Source organism: Carassius auratus, chromosome 43 (assembly GCF_003368295.1).
Source record: "Carassius auratus strain Wakin chromosome 43, ASM336829v1, whole genome shotgun sequence".
Lineage (NCBI taxonomy): Eukaryota > Metazoa > Chordata > Actinopteri > Cypriniformes > Cyprinidae > Carassius > Carassius auratus.
In genome coordinates, this window is record NC_039285.1 from 9,662,950 (window position 1) to 9,686,941 (window position 23,992).

General features: G+C 37.0%; 1 protein-coding gene across 1 annotated transcript in view; it reads left to right on the top strand.

Annotated features, from left to right (window-relative positions):
• Positions 1 to 23,219, top strand: part of LOC113061652 (tetraspanin-18-like) — a 45,573-nt gene extending 22,354 nt beyond the window's left edge. Inside the window, exons 2-9 of the mRNA XM_026230961.1 lie at positions 6,537 to 6,616; positions 17,254 to 17,349; positions 19,689 to 19,883; positions 20,262 to 20,336; positions 20,429 to 20,527; positions 20,672 to 20,848; positions 21,890 to 21,973; positions 22,342 to 23,219. Of these exons, the coding sequence (XP_026086746.1) occupies positions 6,614 to 6,616; positions 17,254 to 17,349; positions 19,689 to 19,883; positions 20,262 to 20,336; positions 20,429 to 20,527; positions 20,672 to 20,848; positions 21,890 to 21,973; positions 22,342 to 22,389 (777 nt within the window). The 5' untranslated portion in view covers positions 6,537 to 6,613 and the 3' untranslated portion in view covers positions 22,390 to 23,219. The remainder of the gene's footprint in view (positions 1 to 6,536; positions 6,617 to 17,253; positions 17,350 to 19,688; positions 19,884 to 20,261; positions 20,337 to 20,428; positions 20,528 to 20,671; positions 20,849 to 21,889; positions 21,974 to 22,341) is intronic.
• The last annotated feature ends 773 nt before the right edge of the window (positions 23,220 to 23,992 follow it).

Below are 23,992 nucleotides of genomic sequence, written 5' to 3' on the forward strand. Positions count from 1 at the left end.
GCACGTCTTTTAACAAGGACCTGAAATTTAAAACATATGAGGGCACATACTTAAGAATCTTCTCTTGTGGAGGATGGTGATTTAAATGTTTGGGTTGCTTAACAATATCCTGTTAAATTTATGAGGGACAGTGGATTAAAAATGTGGTATTCCATTATTATTGTATATTCCAAAACATGATACAATGTTAATATACTTAACTACATGAATTGCCAAATTTACTTTGTACATTAAATTCTACTGATAACCACCATAATAATACAGAGCTCATCAGTTCATAATCAGTGGCCTGTTCATAAAACACAACAAATAAACTCTCAGAAAAAAAGTGGAAATGTTCACTACTTAAACTAAAGATACTTAAATGTACCATTTAGGCAGTAATACAGTATGTACATTTTAGGTAGTAAAATGCACATTTTATGAACTAAGCACTCTTTAGGGGTACTTTCAAAGGTACTGCCCTAGTGACCGCTGTTGTACCTTTTGTTCTAGTACATATAGTCAATTGTAAATAGAGTCAAACACACAAAACAACACACAATCAGTGTAAGAAACATGACACTAAAATATTGCAATAAGCATGAAATAGCAAAATGTTAATGTGCACTACTACTAATAAAAAACAAGAAACAAAATTATTTAAAGTACAATCATATATGTGATGTGTCTTATATGAACATCTGTAAATGTCAGTATTTCACTGCAAATTATATGGTAATTCATATTTTTACTTCCAATTTCCACATTATTTTACAGTAAAATTACATATAATGCAATGCTCAACAATTTAAAAAATTTCACCATATATGGTAAGGTGCCTCACCCACTGTGAAATCCTCTCCTCATAGCTGTAATAACACTGTAATTTTTTTTGCTTCCCATAAAAGTTTTTACATTTAGCAGGGACTAAATGTGCTTATAACAGTTAATGCTGCAAATGAGTAGTATAGCTGACTTTGTAACAGTGCAACAATTGTTTTATGGTTGTTTGAAACCATTTTAAACTAACTTGCTATCTATTGATAAAATGAGAGATTTATATTAGTGCTTTCAAATGATTAATCATGATTAAGCAAATCCAAAATAAAATATTTTGTTTATATTGTACAGGTGATGGTCATATAATTAGATTATCATCAAAAAGTTGATTTATTTCGGTAATTCCATTCAAAAAGTGAAACTTGTATATTATATAAATTCATTACACACAGACTGATATATTTCAAATGATTATTTCTTTTAATTTTGATGTTTATAACTGACAACCAAGGAAAATCCCAAATTCAGTATCTCAGAAAATTAGAATATTGTGAAAAGGTTCAATATTGAAGACACCTGGTGCCACACTCTAATCAGCTAATTAACTCAAAACACCTGCAATGCTTTTAAATGGTCTCTCAGTCTAGTTCTGTAGGCTACACAATCATGGGGAAGACTGCTGACTTGACAGTTGTCCAAAAGACGACCATTGACACCTTGCACAAGTAGTGGAAGACACAAAAGGTCATTGCAAAACAGGCTGGTTGTTCACAGATCTCTGTGTCCAAGCACATTAATAAAGAGGCAATGGAAGGAAAAGATGTGGTAGAAAAAAAGTGTACAAGCAATAGAGATAACTGCACCCTGGAGAGGATTGTGAAACAAAACCCATTAAAAAATGTGGGGGAGATTCACAAAGAGTGGACTGCAGCTGGAGTCGGTGCTTCAAGAACCACTATGCACAGACGAATGCAAGACATGGGTTTCAGCTGTTGCATTTCTTGTGTCAAGCCACTCTTGAACAACAGACAGCGTCGGAAGCATCTAAAGACAAAAAGGACTGGACTGTTGCTGAGTGGTCCCAAGTTATGTTCTCTGATGAAAGTAAATTTTCCATTTCCTTTGGATATCAGGGTCCCAGAGTCTGGAGGAAGAGAGGAGAGGCACACAATCCACGTTGCTTGAGGTCCAGTGTAAAGTTTCCACAGTCAGTGATAGTTTGCGGTGCCATGTCATCTGCTGGTGTGGGTCCACTGTGTTTTCTAAGGTCCAAGGTGTACACCAGGACATTTTAGAGCACTTCATGCTTCCTGCTGCTGACCAACTTTATGGAGATGCAAATTTCATTTTCTAACAGGACTTGGCACCTGCACACAGTGCCAAAGCCACCAGTACCTGGTTTAAGGACCATGGTATCCCTGTTCTTAATTGGCCAGCAAACTTGCCTGACCATAACCCCATCGAAAATCTATGGGTTATTGTGAAGAGGAAGATGCGATATGTCAGACCCAACAATGCAGAAGAGCTGAAGGTCACTATCAGAGCAAACTGTGCTCTCATAACACCTGAGCAGTGCCATAGACTGATCGACTCCATGCCACGCCTTATTGCTGTAGTAATTCAGGCAAAAGAGCCCCAACTAAGTATTGAGTGCTGTACATGCTCATACTTTACATTTTCATACTTTTTAGTTGGCCAAGATTTTAAAAAATCCCTTCTTTGTATTGGTCTTAAGTTATATTCTAATTATCTGATATACTGAATTTGGGATTTTCCTTAGTTGTCAGTTATAATCAAAATTAAAGAAATAAACATTTGAAATATATCAGTCTGTGTAATGAATGAATATAATATACAAGTTTCACTTTTTGAATGGAATTAATGAAATAAATCAACTTTTTGATGATATTCTAATCATATAACCAGCACCTGTATATGCATGTGTACTGTGTGCATTTATGTATATATAAATACACAAACATGAATGTTTATCATTTAAAAGTATTTACGTGTGTGTGTGTGTGTGTGTGTGTGTGTGTGTATACGTACACAGTATGCTCGCATATATTATGCAAACAAAAACTTTTTTTTCTGGATGTAATAAATCATGATTAATCATTTGACTGAACTAATTCATATTCATCTAACATCTTTCATTATAATGAATCAATGTAGTCAATCATTAGCTAATTATTTATCCTGTGTGCATGTTGTTTGCATAACCCTTTCTGAGAGAAAACAGAGCTTCATAGACTGCTTGGCTTCCATGTTAACAACCTTTCTTGTGCCTAATTGGAGAAGCTGACTCCCCAACACCTTTAAGCCCTTTTGGCCCATTCCAACAGGTTTAATCACTTGGCTTCAAAGGCTTGTTTTGATACCCTGAACCTTGTCTCTCCCCAGAGACTGAGGTCTATTCGGCCTTGGGGCCTGAAAAAGGAGAGGGAGGTTATAATGAAAGACAAGAACAGACTGCATAGAGAAAACACTAAGTTAGTGTGTACAGAGCTGGTCATTATCACAGCACAGAGTGTTGTGGCAGGAGCCGTACCATATGACTCTCTCAACGCTTTGACAGCCTCCTTTTCCTCAAGGGATTGCATTTAAAGGCCCTGTCTGACACAAGGTCAGAGGATACCTGGACGAAGCAAATCCTGCCATGTTTCAATCAGATGTATCGATCAAGTGTCTGAAGCAGAGAAGTCACTTAAATATGTGCTGAGTTCATACCTAATGTTTTATCAATATAATTCAGAGACCATATAGAGTATCAGAAAGTGTTTGGGGGCAACCTCGAGACATCTGCAAAAGCCTATCAATTGAAAAAAATATTGCAATATATATGATACACTTAAATAAGTGTTGAAACATTACATCTGCTGTGTTTCATTGTTTATGAAGTCAGTCTTTCAGTATTACTGCTGGATCTGATAAACCTAAAAAGTAATGTCCAAAATAATACAAATTTGTTTTTGACCCTTTCGGCTTTCCATAGTCCAGGAACCAATTTACACTTCTGATAGTTTTGTCATTTATTCCCCAGGTGATTTAAGGTTCTTTATAAGTACAACGGCTGCTTCTGGGAAGAATTTGTGTAATAAAAAAAAAAAATAGTTATTTTAAATTGAAATAATATTTAAGATTACTGGTTTACTGCATTATTGATTTAATAAACGCAGCCTTAGTGAGACTTCTTTCAAAACATTGAAAATCAAACCAACCCCAAACACTTGAACTGAAGTACAATATGTCAGTATTTTAATAATAATAATTTAATTTAGGAGTATACTGTAATCCATTAGTTGAATAACGAGATTAAAAGTGGCATATGCTTTGAATGACTATAGACAGTTGGCAAGCCCGGCCATCATATCCTTCCAGCGGGACAGACATCCTGTAGGAATCCTAGTAGGATGTGTCATTCTTCGTGTATGTGAATAGCGTAGCTATTCATAACCGGAGAAGGGAAGAGTTATAGGGCAGTGGGAGTGTATAAAGACAAATAACAACAAGCACATCCTTTATTACCCAACCTTTATGGTCCTCTATTAGCATTGAACTTTAAGTCCTGCATTTTTCAAATGTATCACAGACTGAAAAGGCACAATTAGCATTGAGGCAGATAAACTTAATGCAGATGCCCTTTGAGATCTTTTGTTCAAACCCCTTGTTGATTCTAGATGGAGGAAACAATGTTTGCGAGTATAGAGAACACAATTAAAGAGCACACGGTCCCCTCAGACTGTAAGGTCAGAAGAAACATATCAATTTACCAGGGAATGACCAATCAGTGTACACTGTGGTCGATCTTAAATGCCATTGAATGCCATTGATTTTGGAGTGAAAGAGGTTTGTAAAAGAGGGTTGAGTAAAGGACACCTCGAGCAACTTTGTACGTATTGTTTTTTTTTTATTTCTCCCATTTATTTCATAGATTAAAAAATATGCATATAATAAATATATAGTAAGTATATAAGATGACACATTAAAAGTGTATTACAAAATATTCAAATATGTAAATTGATTGAGAGTGCCGAGTGTCTGATCTGAAGGTTTGGGGTTGATGAGATTTTTTAGATGTTTTTGTATCTTGTACTCAGCAAGAATACATTTATTTGAATACTGTAAAAAATGATAACAATTTAAAATGACCATTTTCAAAATTAATATATTTTAAAATAATTTAATCCTGATAGCAAAAACATTGCATCAAAGCAACTGAACAACATTAATTAGGGTAAACAGTGTGTCAATAATGCATAATGACAGTTAAAGGCAGTTCATCATTGAATTCAGTGATGTCATGATCTCAGTTCTGTTTAACTGGTATCTTTGCAATCATGTCTGTTGCTGAAGATACATTTCTTATTTTTATCAATGTTGACAACATTTTTCCTATGCTTGTGGAAAATGTAATACAGGTTTGTTTGATTGATAGTTCAAAGTTCAAAAGATAAAAGAATATAAGTACTTGTATCTTTTTTCTTTTCTTTTTTTCTTTGTAAATGCAATCTTGCTTCAAAATGTGGGTATTGTATTTCAGTGGAAAACCCTTAAACTTCTTGGAAATGGACTGTTGTACTATTTTGCTGCATTACTTTCTCCTCTTGTGTGTCGCTATAGAAACAACAGTTGTATAAACTGATGTAATTCTGAACATGAATTTGTAGGGGATGTAGCGTGCTTGGAGAACAAGGGAAATTCTGGTCTGTCAGGTCAAAGTTGAAACAGAATTTGTCTACAAAACACTTCTTAAGAAATGGGTTCACTGTGTTTACTTAAGTTAAAACATGAACATCTTGGATTTTATTATACCTCTTTTATGTTTATTCTTCTCCCTACATCTTTATTTAGGAAAAATCTGCTGCAGTCTTCACAAAGCTTTCAGTGCTATCATGAGTAATGCTTTTGTGGCCACACTCTTAAAACTAAAGGTTTCAAAAGAAGTTTTTACAGTGATGCCATAAAAGAACAATTTAGGTTATCCCAAATAATCTATCAATGTACAGGTCTTAAAAGAACCATTTCTTAAAGACTTTTCTAAAGAGCCCTTTTCCACTATAAAAAAAAAACTATTTTGTGGAGTGGAACCATTCCATGGATGTTAAGGTTCTTCATGGAACCACTGAAGAGAAGTAAAGACCCTTTATTTTTAAGTGTGCCTAGAACATCTGAATTTTAATTGGTTAGTAGCATATTAAACTGGGAGACACAGAAAGTTAAAGCATTTATGCTTGTAAGCTGCACACGGTTGGTGATCCTCTCCAACAAGGAGAATTGGCTACAGGTAATTAACTAGGAATGCTGTTTCTAATAAATTATTCATGACCTCCGACACTAATCAAGAGTAGTAACACTGAGCAAAACAGCCAAAATGCAATCAGTTTGGCGTCGAACAATGTAGAGCAATTTAACGGGCTACGGATCTGATAAGTAATGGTAGACATTAATATTGTGTAGTGTGATGCTCATTCTGTCCCAGTTCATTTCTTTACTCAAGCTGCCAAAGTGAAATATTCACGCTCATGCTGTTTCAGAGTAGTGCACCACAGGGAATGTCATCAATAATGAATCCTCAATCTCATCGCACTCCAAGATTCATACTTACTACCTGCCCTGTGCCAAGCTCTCCTCTGAGTTTTCAGTGTGGAGGAGTGCTGTTTTCCCTCCGTCTTGCATGTTTTATTGTGCTTTTGTGGATATGAATTTGCTTTGCTGTTTGTTTGGTGTGGTTAAATATGTACCGTGACCTCTGGTTATGTTTCTTTTCACAGCTAATAAGAACAGACGGAAAGATAGACCAGAGGCATAACATCTTTTGACCTGAATCCTGAACTACATCAAAGAACTCATGGTAGGTGCTTTTGCTTATTAACAAAAACAGACCATCTTAAATGGATGTTCTTAAAGGGGCAGTTCAACTGAAAAAGACCCTCATTCTGTTTTAACATTCTGTAGCCAACTTTGTTTGCGAAGGTTATTTTAACTTCACCCACTATTGCTCAGATATTTTACCATAAATACCACACGGAATATTACTGTATGAGAGAGTTTGACTCCTAACTCTATTTGGTATCAAGAAGGTCAAAGTGTTTCAGAAAGTTTCAGAGTTTTGGCAGAAGGGAACATTTTCTGTGAAAAACTCGATAACATATGACTTCAGAAGTCTCACATAAGCCACTTTAATGGTGTTTTTACATCATTATTTTTAGAGTGTGACAGACATTGTCACATTGTTTGGAAAAAAATTGTGAATGATAATTTGGCATTTCTTGTATTGTGCATTACATCTGTCATCTATTTGTGATTAGGAATGCATTTCTCTTCACAGCTATGATAATCATTATCTGTACCTCTTTGCATTTATTCTGTATATATGGGATTTCATCAATTCAGGGCAGTGAGTTTGCTATACATATTATTTGCTTCGTAAATTCATCAATTTATACAACATCCAATCCCTGCAAGTCATTTTTGCCAGTTCCACACAGTGCACTTTTCATGCACCGGATGCAGCAGATAGCTTCATTAAAAAGGAAATGTAACACAAAAATGAACTGAGTGGAAATGCAGTGAAATCATCATGTTGACAGCATTGTTTGGCTGGTGGAGGGCTGTTGGTGCACAAAGCCATTGTGACACTGCCAACAGCAGGGAGGTGATTGTCTTATACTGAAGCGGCATCTATTATTTCTCTCTGTCATGGCTGGGAGCCGGTCTTTGTGGGGAACTGATTTGCATTAAAACTCAGTGCATTAAAATTCCACACACATACCAGCAATACACATACGTGGTGCTCAAAGTTAAAGGTCCTGCTGACAGGGATGCATCAACTGCTCCGTTCACCCCCGGAAAACCAACCCTCAAATGCCAAATAAGCAAAATGCTATGTTGATGAAGATTTGTGGTTTGACTTATTTTTGCCCTTTGTGTTTTTAGGCTTATTTGGCAAAGAAAGCACAGATGGAAATGTAAATCAGCCATCATGTATTTACAGTGGAAGCTGTCGTTTGTAGATGCCGCAGACAGTTTCGAAAGTTAAACTGATTGCACTTTATTACAGATGGTAATTCTCCATAATAATCATCTCCATCCATCTCCACCTTCTACATTGCGAGAAAATCATTGGCATATGTGACTAAATCTTCACTCTGTGTGACTAAATGATGTCTCACATTAGACAATGGCTAATAAATTCTTAGATTTTACTCGCCAATGTGTGAGTTGGAGGCTAAGTTTAGCCTAGATGTATTTTCACAACACTCTTACTGAGCGTTTCAGAGTTTCATGCTCCATTAAGCAATCTGTGCTATTTTTCAGTTCATCTCAATGGATGGCCAGCATACCTGTATTTGATGTACTGTAAACTCTAGTGTGAAGACTGAGAGCACACACGCAAAGAAAGAGAGAGAGATATAGAGTCTTACACACCATGCAGAACTGACGCGCTACATGTAAATGATATTCTTTGTTCATTTGGAATACTTCAGCTTTTAAGAACAAGCTGAAGATATCCCGGTCTCTGCCGTAGTGGGCGGAACTAATACGCAGTAAATGGCAATCTCATTGGCTTGCGCTCACCTATGATTGTCCCGTTTTGATTTCAGCAAATCATTTCAAGCGAATGCAGACATTGTGATTAATATTCAAGAAATGAATGACCGACAATATCTTTAGCACCACCAACAGCCCTAAGTTTAGTTAAAATGACAAATATGCATTCATACATGGTTTCCAAGTAAAAAAAAAAAAACCTAACATTGCTTGGATTTGAGTCAGTGGATTAATAAGACATAGTTAACCTTGTTGTGTACCCTAGAGATCCTGGCAGATTTTCCTTATTTTAGGACATCTTTCAACATAAGGCTGTTAGAAAAATGAACAGTCTGTTCTTTGAGCTCTTTGTCACTGGAGAAGCACATGATTTGATTTAATATATTTATTGTAGCACAAATTCTTCAGAAATCTAATGTTGCTTGAAGGAATGCATCTTTCCAATTGAGTAATTGTACATCACTACTCCAATCCACTGTGCAGACCAGGACTAAATTCCCATGTATTTTCTAATAACTATCACTGACATCTGTCTACATTTATGTTTATGACTGTCATCACCAAACATATGCACTACAGGACTGATTCAACATGGAGTGTCAACAAACTCCATATTTCATGGTAGACCAGAGGTCCTCCTCCAGATGGCATATTTGACAGGCCAGTGAGTGATCACTCATTAGACAAATGCTGGTGCAAGCTGTGCTCCATCTGCAGAAGGCTGCTGCTTCCGCGTTTGCTCTGACAGGAACTGGTGTTAAGTGGATACGCCAGACACCCATTTAGAAACAAAGGGCTGTCCACCTATCCCACACCCACCAAACCAGCCTGTAGAAGGCAAGCCATCATAAAAATATGCTGAAGTCCCTACCTTTTTGAAGTCAAACTTTTGCTTTGTGCTTCCATATTTATCTTCTTGGCAAAAAATATTTTTGTCCTGTTTCCAACATCAGCTAAGATGTAAGACTTGAACATCAGAGCTCAATTTTGTGGGAGTGAACTGTTTGAATTTCACGTTCCTGAGTTTATGTGATGTTTGGAAAGAGGTAAGAGGGAATGGGGAGGATATTTGCCCTGTAGGGCTTGTGGACTTTTCTGGACTTACTTTGCGTTGACATGCTGAACATAGTGATTGTGGTCCAACTGTCCATATGTGTTTCTCCCTTCACATAACAGCTCAGCACAAATGCAAACCTCACTCTTTAGGTCAGATCAGCTTGACCACAAATGTTTGCAGGAAACAAACTGACCTACAATAAATCACTAGAACCCATTGACATGGACAGCGATTAAATAGCTTAAAGTTGACAAGTTCGTACTGTTGGTTGCTGGAAGCAGTTTTTTTTGATTGGTTGCTGTATCAGTTGGCAAATCACTGAATTCCCACAGAGCTCATTTGCATACCATTGAAATTTTGTTGCACCACAATCAGTTGCTGTTGTTCGTGTCACCAGTGAAAGTGATAGTCGCAAACAGTGAAATGTTTTAATTTTCTATTCCTGTGCTGGTAGTCAATGCTGTATCTTTTGCCAGCTGATGAGGACAGAGATCCTTTGTCATTGTGGAAAAGTTTTTTTTTTTTCAGTTTATTTGTGGTTTTGAGGTTCAGGGTTCCTGGGAACATTCCTAAATGGAAATTCATTCACTTTTGGACATTCATTGCCCAGCTTATATTAGTTTCTCATGCAATGTGGGATGTTTTTGATTACCAAGCAAAAATTATTGTGCAACTGCTCTTTCAAGACTAAAAATATGATGTTATTTTTAAAGGGTAACATGTAGGAACACAAAATTGTTTTCTAAGTGCATCACTTCTTCGCAGATTTAATAATCTTGAGAAATGCTAAAAAAGTGTCAAATAAATAACCAGTAGCATGGTACAAGTGACTTAAGGTTTAATTTAATAAGAAGGAAAAGTCCAGTGCAATGGGAAATCCCTACTGTACTTATGAACTAGTGTTGGTGTGTTCACACTCACTGTGGGATGAGGAATCCACACTGCTGAAAGACAGAAAGAGGCTGTGAAGACACTTCAACCAATCAATGTCTTATCGATCTTGCTGACCTTGTGATCTTCTCCATCTGGTCTTGATAACTTCAACACAGCAGCAGATGCATGCATATATCGCAGAAGCATATATTGCAGAAGCATTTATCTAACAGAAAATATGTTTTCTTAGTATGTGTGTAAAGATATTAGGTTTTGTAGCAACCTCATTCAGCATTTGTGTAGTAAATGTATTATGTTGAAAAGCTTGGCAGTTAAAACAAGAAGTTGCAGGTTGACAATTTTCTATAGATTTCCTCTTTAATTTCCATCACTTGACCCGCACTGACCATTTCCTAAGTCCACTGGATTTCTCACAGTGCGGCATTCATTGAACCACTGACAAAGATGAAGTGGCTTTATTCAGCTGAAACCTGCACCTGCATCTTAACAACGATCTCTGTAATGAACTCCATTTCTCACTACAGAACATTTTAAAAAAGCTTATTACACACAATTTCACATCAGATGTTCAATAAGCAGTACGATTGAAAAAGGAATTTCACTTGAATGCTAATTATTATACTGTACTTCTACAACAGTTTTGAATCAGGACTATTCTCATTTGTATTGCTCTTCTTGTTTTTGGTTGCATGTTTCAGACAGATTGCCAATCTGTAAGTGGTGGGATATACAGTTACTCTTTCTGAATATTACTTCGATATGCCAGTAAGTGACAGTAATTGACAAGTGATTGTGTTCATAAGAAAGTCACTTGAGTCAATCATTTAAACCATTTGTTCAAAAACGCTGATTTATTACGGAATTAAACAAGTCTTTATGAGTCATTGAATCGTTTATTCAACCAGCCAGTTCGTTCTAAAAGGCTGATTTATTCAGGAACTAATCAAGGGACTGTCTTTATGAGTGAGTCATTGTTTCATTCGTTCAACCCAATTGTTAAAAAACGCTGCTGTTTTCTGGGATTCTGGGGTGGGTTCAGTTATACATACAAAGTACATTCAGTCTACATAGTATACACATATATACTTTATTATCCCATGAGGCCACAGGAGAGTATTTTTGAATGGCAGTGAAGCAACACAACTACTGCTGAATTAAATTCATACTATATAGAACATGCAGTCATGAAGAACTAATTCAAAGGACTTAGTGTACGGTTTTTAATGCATCCTGGGTCTTTATGAGTAAGTCATTGAATCATTCATTCAACTAAGTCATTCATAAATGCCTATTCATCCAGAAACTGTGTTGTTCGGAGGTGTTTTGTTTGGCTCTATTTGCATTGGCTGAGCAAAAACAGATATAGACACCAGTAATAGTGGGTCTCATTCACTAATTTTTGTGTACAATTTTCTTATTTATACGAACATTTGAACTTCTCACGAGAACTTTCCGCCTAAATTCACAAAACGTGCGTACACACATGAGCTTGTTCTTAAACTCGTTCTCCTGTAAGTGAATTTGGAGTCTTCTAAATGAGCACCCGCGTGCACAAGGTCAGTAATTAGCAAAATTCACGCCCAAACCAGCTCCATATAAGGGCTTTCCACAACGAGGCACTTGTACAGAGAAAGACAATTATGGCACCGAAACAAAAGACAAAGAAAAATAAATTTAACGATAATGAACGTGAGGTTTTGCTGTCGGAGGTGGAAGCCAGAAAAAAAATATTATTTAAAAGTGTATCCCCTGGCATAACGGGCACAGGTAAAAAAGAAGCATGGGTTATAACTCAGGCTTGGAGATAAGGTGGTATAGGGTGAGAGCGGTTAGTGATGTGGCTTAGGTGTGGTTCCAGTGAGTTGCATAAAACAATGAGGACTTCTCTGGGCAACCTAAAGCAACTGAACAGCCATTCGTCACTCTCAGCGAACATATCTGTGCGCTCTCTAAAGACGCGCTCTCTCCTTAGAGCACACGCCGCGATGTCTTCAAGCTGTATCAAGTGTGCCATGCCCCTAAACACAAGATGAGACACATTAATCACCGTTTATATAAGGATAGATCAGGTGATTGTCGTTTGGACCTCTAATATATATATATATATATAAAATTGGAACTGTAATTATAATTTATCAATAAAATCGAATTATATGTAGGGTTCTTAACACATGCTTATAAGGCCCTGGTTGTACATGATTATTGCGTACGTGTGGTATAAGTTGTTCTTGAATCTTTTCGTACATTTATTTTAGTACGAAAGTTTTTGATGAATCATGATTTATTCGTGAAAACGTCCGTACGCACATTTCACGCAAAAATCTGTGCCTGCGCATATTTAGTGAATGAGACCCATTGTGCTTAAAATGTAAGTTACACAATGCTAACGTATTGTCGTATTTTTTCTGAATATCTAAATCAGGTCATTGCTCTTGAGTCAGCTTGTCTAATGAATGAGCTTTGGCACAGCAGGCCTTTTGTGTCCGTTTCAACATTCTCCTTCGAAGGACAAGAAGTCCATTGGTTCTTAACACAAATGATCCAAATGATCACTGATGAATCACTAAAAGCATTAGGCTCATTTTACACTGAAGTTTTCTGTAATTATACAGCCATATATTGCAGTTAGTCATTACAGTGTTCCCTGATACATGTGAGGTACCTGCTCTCTTCATGAACATGCTGTAACTGCTTTAACTTATGCAGACTTCAAAGCTGAGAATCATGTGACTTACGCTGCCCTAATTGGAGGTTCATTAAGGGACTATAGATGCCTGCTGGGTAGACCATGCTGTCATATCCCTTCCCTTAACACAGCTAGAATGTTTTCCAATTTCACATTTATTAGATTTGCTGAGTTTTCTTGAATGGAGCACTATTGATACACACACACACACTCACACAGACATAGCGTAATTGTCACTAGATGTTCAAGCTGTGCATTGAAAAGAACAATTAGGAGTCATCTAATTGACTGAGGGTGAGGAAGTTCAGTGCTCTTGTGAATCCTGTGTTTCATGCTATATTGCTCTTTATGTATGCAAGCTCATGGCTGATGGGGGAAGGCTGACCAGCACACACTGTCCTTGCCCTTCAGTAATGATCTTGTCCCAGTTAGCAGTATAAGAATGACTAAAGCGGACAGTGAATTAATCAAGTTAAGTGTCAGCTTCAAGGAGAGTCACTTCAACCTATTTGTTTAAAAAAGTGTGGTTTTCAAAAGGAAGACCTTAGCGAGGATGAGTGACTTTTAGCTTGCAGATTCATTTTTTTTTTTCTGAAGGATATGTGAGTGTTAAATGCCTTTGTAAAACTCTCTGCAACAATGCTAGGGCTGCTTTGTGGTTGTTGATATGTGGTTGCTAGGGTGTTCTGTGTAGTTTCTAGTTTCTAGGGTAATTGCTTACTGGCCCATGTATACCTACAAATTCATCATTCTGGTATTGAAATAGGCCATTTATGAATTACTTAAAAATTCCATAGAGGTTTTTATTTGTATGTGTTTTGGGGCAAATTCACTCTACTGTCAGAGAAGAATAAGAATTTGATGATCTTTCATTTAAAATATGAAATACATAATCAATTTTAAAAATACATTTTCCCTTTTTTTCTTAAAAATGCTTTAAAAGCTGAAATGCTGAAATGCATCACCAAATGCATCCTAGGAAAATTTAAAGAGTATTAATGAGTTACATCTGTATCATATTATTTTGTATTTTATTAGAGTCGATCTACGCCTCCTTCTCATAACCTGTTTCAACACAAAAACAGTACACTAAAACAGGCTAAAAAATGTTTAACTGCGTGGGAATATAATAGCACACCTACAGTATTACAACATTCAATACAGGAAAAGTGCATAAATATTAAAAATAAATGTAATATGCCATTGTTGTATTTAAGAAAATATTCTTAGCAGAAAGTGAAGATCTAATTTGCATAAGTATTGCAGAAGTGCAAAGTTTACGGAGAATGAACACAAAAATATTGTTGGTACATAAAAACTGATTTGTATAAGCATTCAATCTCTGTATTGCAGAAATCTGAAGTTAACATGGGTGAAAAACAATTGCACTAATGAGTGTCTTACAATTGACCTCTAGTTGGGAATCATTACAGTAACTACTACATTTCCTGGACAGAAACCCTTCAGTGAAGGGACCATTATTAAAGTTGTGAATCTAAAACCCTCTTCTGAAAATTATTCCCATCCAAATGTACCGTAAGGTTCTTATCTACGTTTTGTCTGTTAATTTGAGATGGTATGTCTGTGGTTTTTCACAGAACAAAATATAACTTTTCCTGTAGATTAGAAGATTTTGTGATGTTAGCTATTGTACAGCAGTGAATGTATCACATGAAGAGTGTTGTATGTGTTTAGTTTTATTTGTAAGTGTGGGTAGGGTGTGTTTGTTTCTTTCTGTGGGTGCTGATGACTGTGTTCACACATGCTGCTGATTTGGCATCACTTTTGCTTTGCTTCCGATAATATTTCTGCACTTTTGATGAATGTGTCTCTACTTTTGTAGTGTATGAGACTACAAAGACGATTCTTGGAACTTAAACAACCACACTGTGCTTTTGGTCTCATAATCAGAGACCCCAGGCTTTGAAATAATGAGCTGAACACAAATCAGTCTTGATCATGTAGTTAGATTTGCGTGTTTCACCACTGAAGCTCTTTGGGACTGCATCAATGTGCTGCACTGAGCATGTAGTTTCACTTCAGACCTTCCGGTTATACTGTATGTAGCTATGTGTGTTTGATTGATGATGACTGCAGTGCTGTGGGAGTCTTGGGAAAAATACCCTGTTTATTCTGCACTTTCTCCAGAGCCAGCTCCGATCCGCAGGCAGTTTGATTTATACTGGGATCCAAGAAGCTTTACACCAGTGCGCTCCAACTGGGAGTGTGTTTTGGTCTCTTGCACTCAGCAAGCTAAGCATCAAGCTGAAGTTTTTACACAAAACCAGTAAACGCCTTCTCAGATGTGGAACCAAATTTTGCAGGCCCACTTTTTTAAAGCTTTTACACCGTTCTCAGCCCATGCTCTCACGTCCAGCTACTAATGGCTTTGCCCACCTGCAAAGAACATATCAAATTATAAAAGAGAGATCATCAGATGCTGCTAATGAAAGCTTTAATCTATGCAACCCTAATTAAAAACCCCTGGTTTGGCCTTTATTAAGAATGAGGGTAATTAAAACACCAATTGCCCTAAGGGTGCTATAAGCACTTTGCCGACACTTTTGATACCAAGACCCTCCATTTAATTGAAAGGATCCATTAAACACAGGCAGTATCTCTGTCTATTTCTTTGGGCAGTGAAGGACTGTAAGATCATCATTTCCCAAAACCATTGTTCTGTATAAGAGCAACAAGGTTTGCCAGATCAGGGCATTTCAAAATATTTGATACCCCAAAATATGATGATCCCATGTGAGATACCCACATCCTAAAATACAATGACAGCTAATATATATATATACATATTACAGGTATTTAAAATGTTTAAATACCTGTACTTAAGTGTCATATTATAATAAAAATTGATTGTTTTATTTCCTAAATTAAATGATTGGGTTATAAATTGTCACTGTTTTAATGCTGAATCAAATGATTACAATATTATGTAGAGAATACTTACTTTTTATGTAAGACAGTGTACTGTATCTTTTTTCTCTTTTCTTTGGTCATCATTGGACTAATGTAATACATATACAAGTTTAAAACTGAAAATAAAATGTGAAGGTGTATTATTGGAAAAAAAAATTATATATTAACTTATTTATATATTAAACACACACACACATATATATATATATATATATATATATATATATATATATATATATATATATATATATATATATATATATATATATATATATATATATATACATATACTTACAAACAGACATACATACAAGTACAGTATAAATACCTTTCTCTCTCTCTATACCTCTTAAATTTTCCCTGGAACCCCTTCCAGTCCAGTTTTTTAAACCCCTGCTGTATATGATTCCATTTTCTGGCAGATAGAGACTCATCTCCTCAATACAGATACACAGAGCTCTAGGAAACCACTTTGGGTGATACAGGGTGAGCCAGAAAAAAACAGCAACACTGGGCGAGCCTGAAACCTCTTTTGAGAATGTTCTGCTGGAGCATAATAGGATTGCTTCTGACAAGATAGGAAAATACAAAGAAAACAAGAAGGAAGTGGGGAAAAACAAAACAAAAAGAAAGGTCATTGTTAGTGTACTTGTCATCAAGCCACATTTTATTTCTGGCTCCAAGTCAACACACAAGTGATTTTCCCCAGCCTCTTTCCTCTACAGAGCTCTCATTGCTATGAGTACTGTATCTATGAATAATGCTTGTGATCCATTGTGTATTGTTGTTTGCACCAAGACTTGTGGTGTTAGCACTGCACAGCGAGATAAGGTTGCACTCAAACATGTATTTAAGGATGACACCCTCATGTAATACACCTTCCCTGTGCTGTCTGAGTAATGGTAGGGTAGCTCTGCTAGTGCTGGCTGTTTGCACTCGCCTAGAACTAATGAAAAAGGCCCCATTTCATTTAAGGAAAGTGGTGCTGTAATAGGCCTTCATCCCAGAGAGTGCTTTTTCAGGTAGAGGGATGGTCTGCTGAAACACAAGAGCCTCTCATCATTAATTACACTAAAAGGGAGGCTGTGCCTTTAAAAAAAAATGGCATGGCCGTTTTATTATGCACATGGGAACTCTGAATTCACCTTGTTTGAATGCACTCTGAATACAGGATTTAGCTTGAAAAGCCTTTTTTGATGCTAGTGTTTCTTCGTTCAATGTAGTAAAAACTGCATGAACCTCACAAGTTTTTAAAGAGTGCTTTAGTACAAATGTTTTTGTGCCGAGTGTCAATATGTAGATGAAAGGCTCGACTGTGAGTGTTTCTGATTAAGTTCAGAGATGACGCTATGTTTGTTTTCCTTCCAAGGGGCTCGGGGAGGCTTCAGCGAGGGGGACAAGCATGGAAGGAGATTGCCTCAGCTGCATCAAGTACCTAATGTTTGTCTTCAACTTCCTTATCTTTGTGAGTATTTATCTGTCCGACCTTGACATGCACTTCACATTCGATCTACCAGAGTATAAAGGGAAACAAATGGATTACTCGTACAGAACTGAATGTGAGAAACTTCAATGCTTAATATGGTGAATGAAGGAATAGAAGTTTTGCCTTTTTTATTTTGAGGATCCAGTCACCTTAAGAATGTGCATTAGCTGGACCAGTAAATGCTTGTGAATACTAGATACAGGCAAAGATTGAGGGAAGAGACAGAAAGTGCTTCTTTGATCATCTATCTAGGTTGACAACATAAAATGCCCACTGTGGGATTGGCATAGACAGAAAGATTTGGACTCATTTTTTTATTTGACTGAATTAATTATCTCCCAACAGCAAGAATGTAATGTGATGTACACACGTAAGTGCAATGCTAACAATAAAATAGCTCATATTTATTCAAGCCTAAAAACTATTAAAACACCAATTTAGTGATACAGTCAAGCTGTTTATGGGACTCTGCTTGACAGACACATTGCTAATGCCATCCATGAAAAGAATCCCAGGTTTGGCTCACAGGAGAGAGAGAGAGAGACTGAGGAACATGTTTTTTTGTGTTTTTATGCTCTTATCTCAGAACCCACCACACAACCCCCCCCCCCCCCCCCACACACACACACATGCATCTTGAGCTGCTTAATCACCAGTCTCGTGTCTGCTTAAACCTTCATCTATGTGTGTGTGTGTGTGCATGTGCGTGTGTCTATGAACGACTGTATGGAGGAAGGGTATCACTTTGACAGGTAGAGGATTGTGGGAACTGGCAAAGAATCTGCAGCATTTCCCAGCCCCCACTCGCCTGTTAAAACTCCTTATGCCCCTCTATTCATTCTCCTTCCCCCTCTTCTCTGGAAGCGTTCACTTTCAGTAGCCGTTTACCAAAAATGATTTATTTTCAGCAGTACAACCCATTACTATTCTCTCTCATATCAGTGGCGCTTTAACTTTTGTGTTCAGTTTACCAAGTAATGCGCGTACAACTCATTTTTCATATTTATCACAATCATTAATCCTGCAGTTGCAAAATAATCAGCCTTCGTTATCTTTTTGATTTTCAGTTTAGAAAAGATGTTGTTTCATTAGAAGATGGATATTGCTTTCACAAAATGCATCTTGAATTTAAGAGTGTATTTTATTATGTGCCATTAGTAGAATTTTGAGCTGCTTTAAAAATTAGCTAAGAAACAAATACCAAAAAATACCTTGCTTTTCTACATACGTTCCATGGAAATGATGTGTGTTTTGGACATTTACAGGGAAAATACTGATGTATATTTTATGTAAATAAAAAAATGAAACCCCATAAAACCATGCAACATACTGTAATACACTGTTCCTATAATTGATAGGTGATTATTCTGGATGTTGTGTAACTGTTCCAGTTACAATTAAGATTCATCTGAGATACATATGCCTGGACCAACATTTTAGAATCACTTACTGAACGAGTTATTAAGTATTTATCTAAAGGGATAGTTCACCCAAAATTCATCATTACCTCGGCTTCATGTTTCAAATCCAGTAGTGTTTGGAACACACAAGAAAATATTTTAAACAACACTGGTAACCAAAAAGTTATGGTTAAAAAGAGCATTTTGAGACATTTTTCATAATATGTTCCACAGAAGAAAAATCAATACCGGTTTAGAATGACACTAAGGTAAGTAAATGTGATTTTCATTTTTGGGTGAACTATGCCTTTAAATGTCACTCCCTACATTTTTAATGCATCAACCTGTTTGCATATGGTGATTGTGGCGAGTGGGGCGGGGCCGAGAGGCGCGGGAACGAGGAGTGAGGCCAGGTGTAGTGATTGGAGATGAGCTACACCTGAGCCCCACCGCTAGTATCGAGTCCCACGTAGGAGATGGAAGGATATAAAACTGGAGTGACGACCGTGAAGGACGAGAGAGGACCAGGCCTGGGACATTAGTTTATGTGTTTGGCTTTTATTTATGCGCACCAGTCGTCCGTGAGGGGCTGGTGCGCCGTTTTGTATTTACTTTTGAATATTAAAATGAGTTTTGATTGTGCGCCGGTTCCCGCCTCCTTCTTCCCGATGAATATGGAGATTTGTTTGTTACAGTGATAATGTTGCCCTATCACTTTAGCTCCTTTATCTACTCTTAGTAAACTTCCCTAATCTTACTGTATATACTGTATATGTTTAAATAAATGTAATTTTGCTTGTCAGGCTAATCAGAAGAAATTGATTTCTTTTTAAATTATTGCTGAAAAGTAAAACATGACACAAACTGTAATGTTGTAATCTTAAATGGCTTTTTTTCTTGATCTCTTAATCTCCACAGCTGGGTGGCTCCTTCCTCCTTGGTGTTGGGGTATGGGTGGTGGTGGACCCCACAGGTTTTAGGGAGATAGTGGCCGCCAACCCCCTTCTCTTCACGGGCGTCTACATCATCCTGGCCATGGGGGGCATGCTTTTCCTGCTGGGCTTCCTGGGCTGCTGCGGAGCCATACGAGAAAACAAGTGTTTGCTGCTTTTTGTGAGTCACAGTATATTGGAGAGGATGTTATTTTTCAACAACACTTAGTAAAGCTGCTGTCACATAGGTTACATATATCTGACTTCTAAGGTTCCATAAAGAACCTTGAAAACTTTTCCAATGGACATAAGGTTCTTCATAATGTAAATGTTTCTCATGGTAAGAAAAGAACAGTTCTTTTAAGAACTCTTCACTGAAAGTTTTTTTAGTGAAACCAAAAGGATTCGGTTATGGCATTGTTGTGAAAACCCATTTTTTAAAAAACCTTTCATGGTGCTAACCACATTCAGCTTCAGTTATTCATACAGACAGCATTCGGTAAATTAGTAAATACGGTTGTTCGAGCCAAACTCTGACAGAATCCTCATCTCTCTTCAGTTCTTCATGCTGATCCTCATTATATTCCTGGCAGAGCTGGCGGCAGCCATTCTTGCCTTCATCTTCCGGGAACATGTGAGTGACCATGTCCAACATGTTCAGACAGATTTATGTGTTCAGTGTGCAGCTAATATCTTAAAAAAAAACTGTGCATGTTGTGTGTACAGCTGACCAGAGAATACTTCACTAAGGAACTGAAGATGCACTATCAAGGCTACAACAACACTGATGTCTTCACATCAACGTGGAATGCCATTATGAATACAGTAGGTCTTATTTGTTCCTCAAACATCAGCTACTGTGAATCTGTGTTTACCAAACTTATTTGACCCATCAGTTCCCCTTTATGTACACCAAGCCAAAAATGAGCTAATATGAACTCACATTATCCTGTCTCTGTGTTCCTCTAGTTTGACTGCTGTGGAGTGAACAGTCCTGAAGACTTTGAGGAAAGCATCTTCAGGATTATAAACCCTGGTGAAGTGGTGCCCGAGGCCTGCTGCCGTAGGAATAATCATCTCGGAGAAGTAGGCTTCAGTAACAGGGAGGAATGCCTGTCAGGCAGCATGCTGTACCGGAACAACAAGGTGGGCTCTCACACTGTTGTATACGTCACATCCCCTCTGCCCGCTCAAAATCTCATAGCTCAAATTTAACTAGAGCAGAAAAACAGGAAAAGAGGAATACCACAGAGTGTTACCACTCTGCTTCAGCTGGCCCAGTGCTGACTAGTGCTTTTCCATGTTCTCAGTGTCTGGGGAATGTGAGAGGGGCAGTAAAACTAAAGTGAGAGTCCGCATGGGTTTTTTACACAGATGTCCTCTAGTCATGCATACTTGTATTAGAAAGTTACAAGTGCACTTTCAAAAGAACAATATTGTGTGAAATAAAAAAATTGTCGTTTTGAGAAATTTTCACACACTTCACTGCTGTTTAACTTCATAATTAAGTCCATATGACTTGTGTTCAAAGTCATCTGGAGTCATTTTATAGTTTTGTGTGAAGAACAGGCTCATTGTTGAATCACTGTTTAATGATGAGATCAGATCATTGAGTCAGTTTTATTCCTAATCAAATTGACCAGTCCAGTTCAAATCATTCAAGTCACAAAGTCACATTTATTTGTGTAACGCCTTTCACAAAATGCATCGATTCAAAGCAGCTGTATCAAAAGTCATGCTTGAGTGTCTAATGCCTTAGTGATCCTATGGATTTGGATCTAACTATAGTCAAGGTTGAAATTGAAAATAAGACTGTGATAAAAGTAGAGCCCGTTCAATGGATTGTACTGTTGTTTAACAACATACCGCTTGTTCAGCTGTATTGTGCTATTAAGAGATATTGGTTGGCTTTGTTTTAAGCGAGAGTTGTTGCTTGTGGAAAGAGTGAAAACTTGAAAAGAACTACAAAAAGCTCTAACTTAAAAAAAATAATAATAATAAGAGAAAAAACTGATTCATTCACATTTCAAACTCAATGAACTGGTCACAGCGGAAAATATATAGTAGGCTACGCAAGTCATCGGCACCACTAGGTCACTTTTTCCAGAATTAATTAATTAATTTTATTTTATTTTAATAATTATTTACATTTTCTTCTTTCTTTTTCTTTTCTGTTTGGCTCGATAGGGTTGCTATTCAGCGGTTGTGGACTACTTTGAGATGTACATCTATGTTGCTGGTGCCCTTGCTATTGTTGTACTCACGATCGAGGTAAGGTATTACATAATGTCTTCTCCGTAGATATTATTTCAAAAAATGTATTTAAAACTGCTAAAGATGGGACAGATCTTGAGAGAATAACCACAGATACATGAGTTTGAGTTGAACGGAACCAAGGCAGTCCTGTTAATTGAATCACTGCTGCCCTCGTGTGGTAATGTGTTGGAGGTGGACAGCAGAATTTTTTACCTCACTCAAGTAGAAATCAAATTAAATCAAAGGAACCATTTTATTTTTATTTACATGTGAGGGGCTCTAAAGATTGAATCCTTCTCTGTGATTTTTTTTAAATAACTAAAATAAGTTTGTTTATATTCATATGAATCTACATAAGATGTTTGTGTTTCTTTCCTCTACAGCTTTTCGCAATGGTGTTCGCCATGTGTTTGTTCAGGGGAATCCAATAGATCAAGTTCACCGAAAGACTTTTTCAAAAAGGAAACACCACAAAAGAAAACTGAACCACTTGTCAAAGAATGTTGTACTCCATTTTTTATTTCTAAAATGATTAAAGAACAAAAAAAGAAACATTGACCTGTACTTCACAGCTGGACCTTTGAGGTACAAGGTAACAAAAGAATAAACACAGACAAAAATAGAACATTCTTTGAATACTGCGAAGATTTATTGGGCTTCTTGTCAGAAAGCCCAATGTTTAATTTTGACCAGGTGTTAAATAGACCAGATAAAGCCTGAAAAACTGATGAAGAAGGTGCTGCACTGATTTTTGGATGAAGAATATTTATACTGAGTAATGCTGGCTTGTTTGTATAGGCATTTGTGCTTTTAGTAAAAAAAAAAATTGATCAAACCACTGTTCGTTCACCAACATCAACACATCACCAGTCCTTGAATGCAAACTTTCACAAGCCCATTATATTAGTGTTATATAGTCATGTGAATTTCCATTTTTATCTATTCCTGTGTGGATGTTGGAGATGTGTGTGTGTGTGTGTGTGTGCGTGTGCGCGTGCTGGGTGAATGTACCTCTTTCTTGCTTGAAGACCAGCATTTTTTTTTTCGTATTGTGATGTTTATTGCTATAGTAATTCTGTGATTTTAGCTGAAATTGATGTGTATGCATTTGTATTGAAGATAAGACTGACATTAAAAGAATCTCTGATTGAGCATTTGCTCAGTGTCTCCATAAATCAGATCTTTGACAGTCCAAGGTTTAGTTTAATTGTTTCCACGTTGACATTATGAACTGCCAAATAAAAGAATCCAGGTCAGCTGACTTTTTTTTTTTATCTGTCCTTCAAGCATCTGCTTGCTGGTGCTCCCTGGACGGCTACTGCAGCTACACAGTGGAGCGGGTCATGGGGTATACTGACAGTGAAAATGTATTACTCCGAAATTAACATAGAAACACATGAACTGGAAGACACAGAATTTTTCGGAGGGTAATGTGATCATAATAAACAAAAGCATGAAAGCATCATCACTTTGCTCATTCTGCACTCAATTCAAGTTGCAAACCATCAATAAAGGATTGTGGCAGCATGTAAAAAATACCTTCAGGGTACACCACCACAATCTTCCACTAGTAATGTGGAAAACAAAACACTTGTAGTTAGTGATGGAGAGGGGGCTGTGGATGGTAAAAATAGAGAGGAAGAAAAAAGAATACCATTAAAAAGAAGAATGTTCCATGTTCCAGTCTGCTCTGAACATGATTGAAGCAACAGCGTCCTCCCCGACTCCCGACCAATCTGCATCTGACTGACATGCCAACAGTCCGCTTTGCATCTGATTGGTGCATTGACATTCCCTTCACTCCAGCTCCTTCTACACCAGATTGGAGAGTCGACATCTTCCTTTTGGAGCAGTGTATAATGGGAGTCATTTGGAAGATGCCTCAAAAGTTAATTTTTTCCTTTCTTTGTTTTTTTTTTAAAACTAACATTAACAATAGCAAATTGTTCAGTGTCATCGTCATCCCTGTAATATCTTACTCTATCCTCTACAGTCCCTCTTAGTGTAATCATACTATATATCCACAGATTAAGG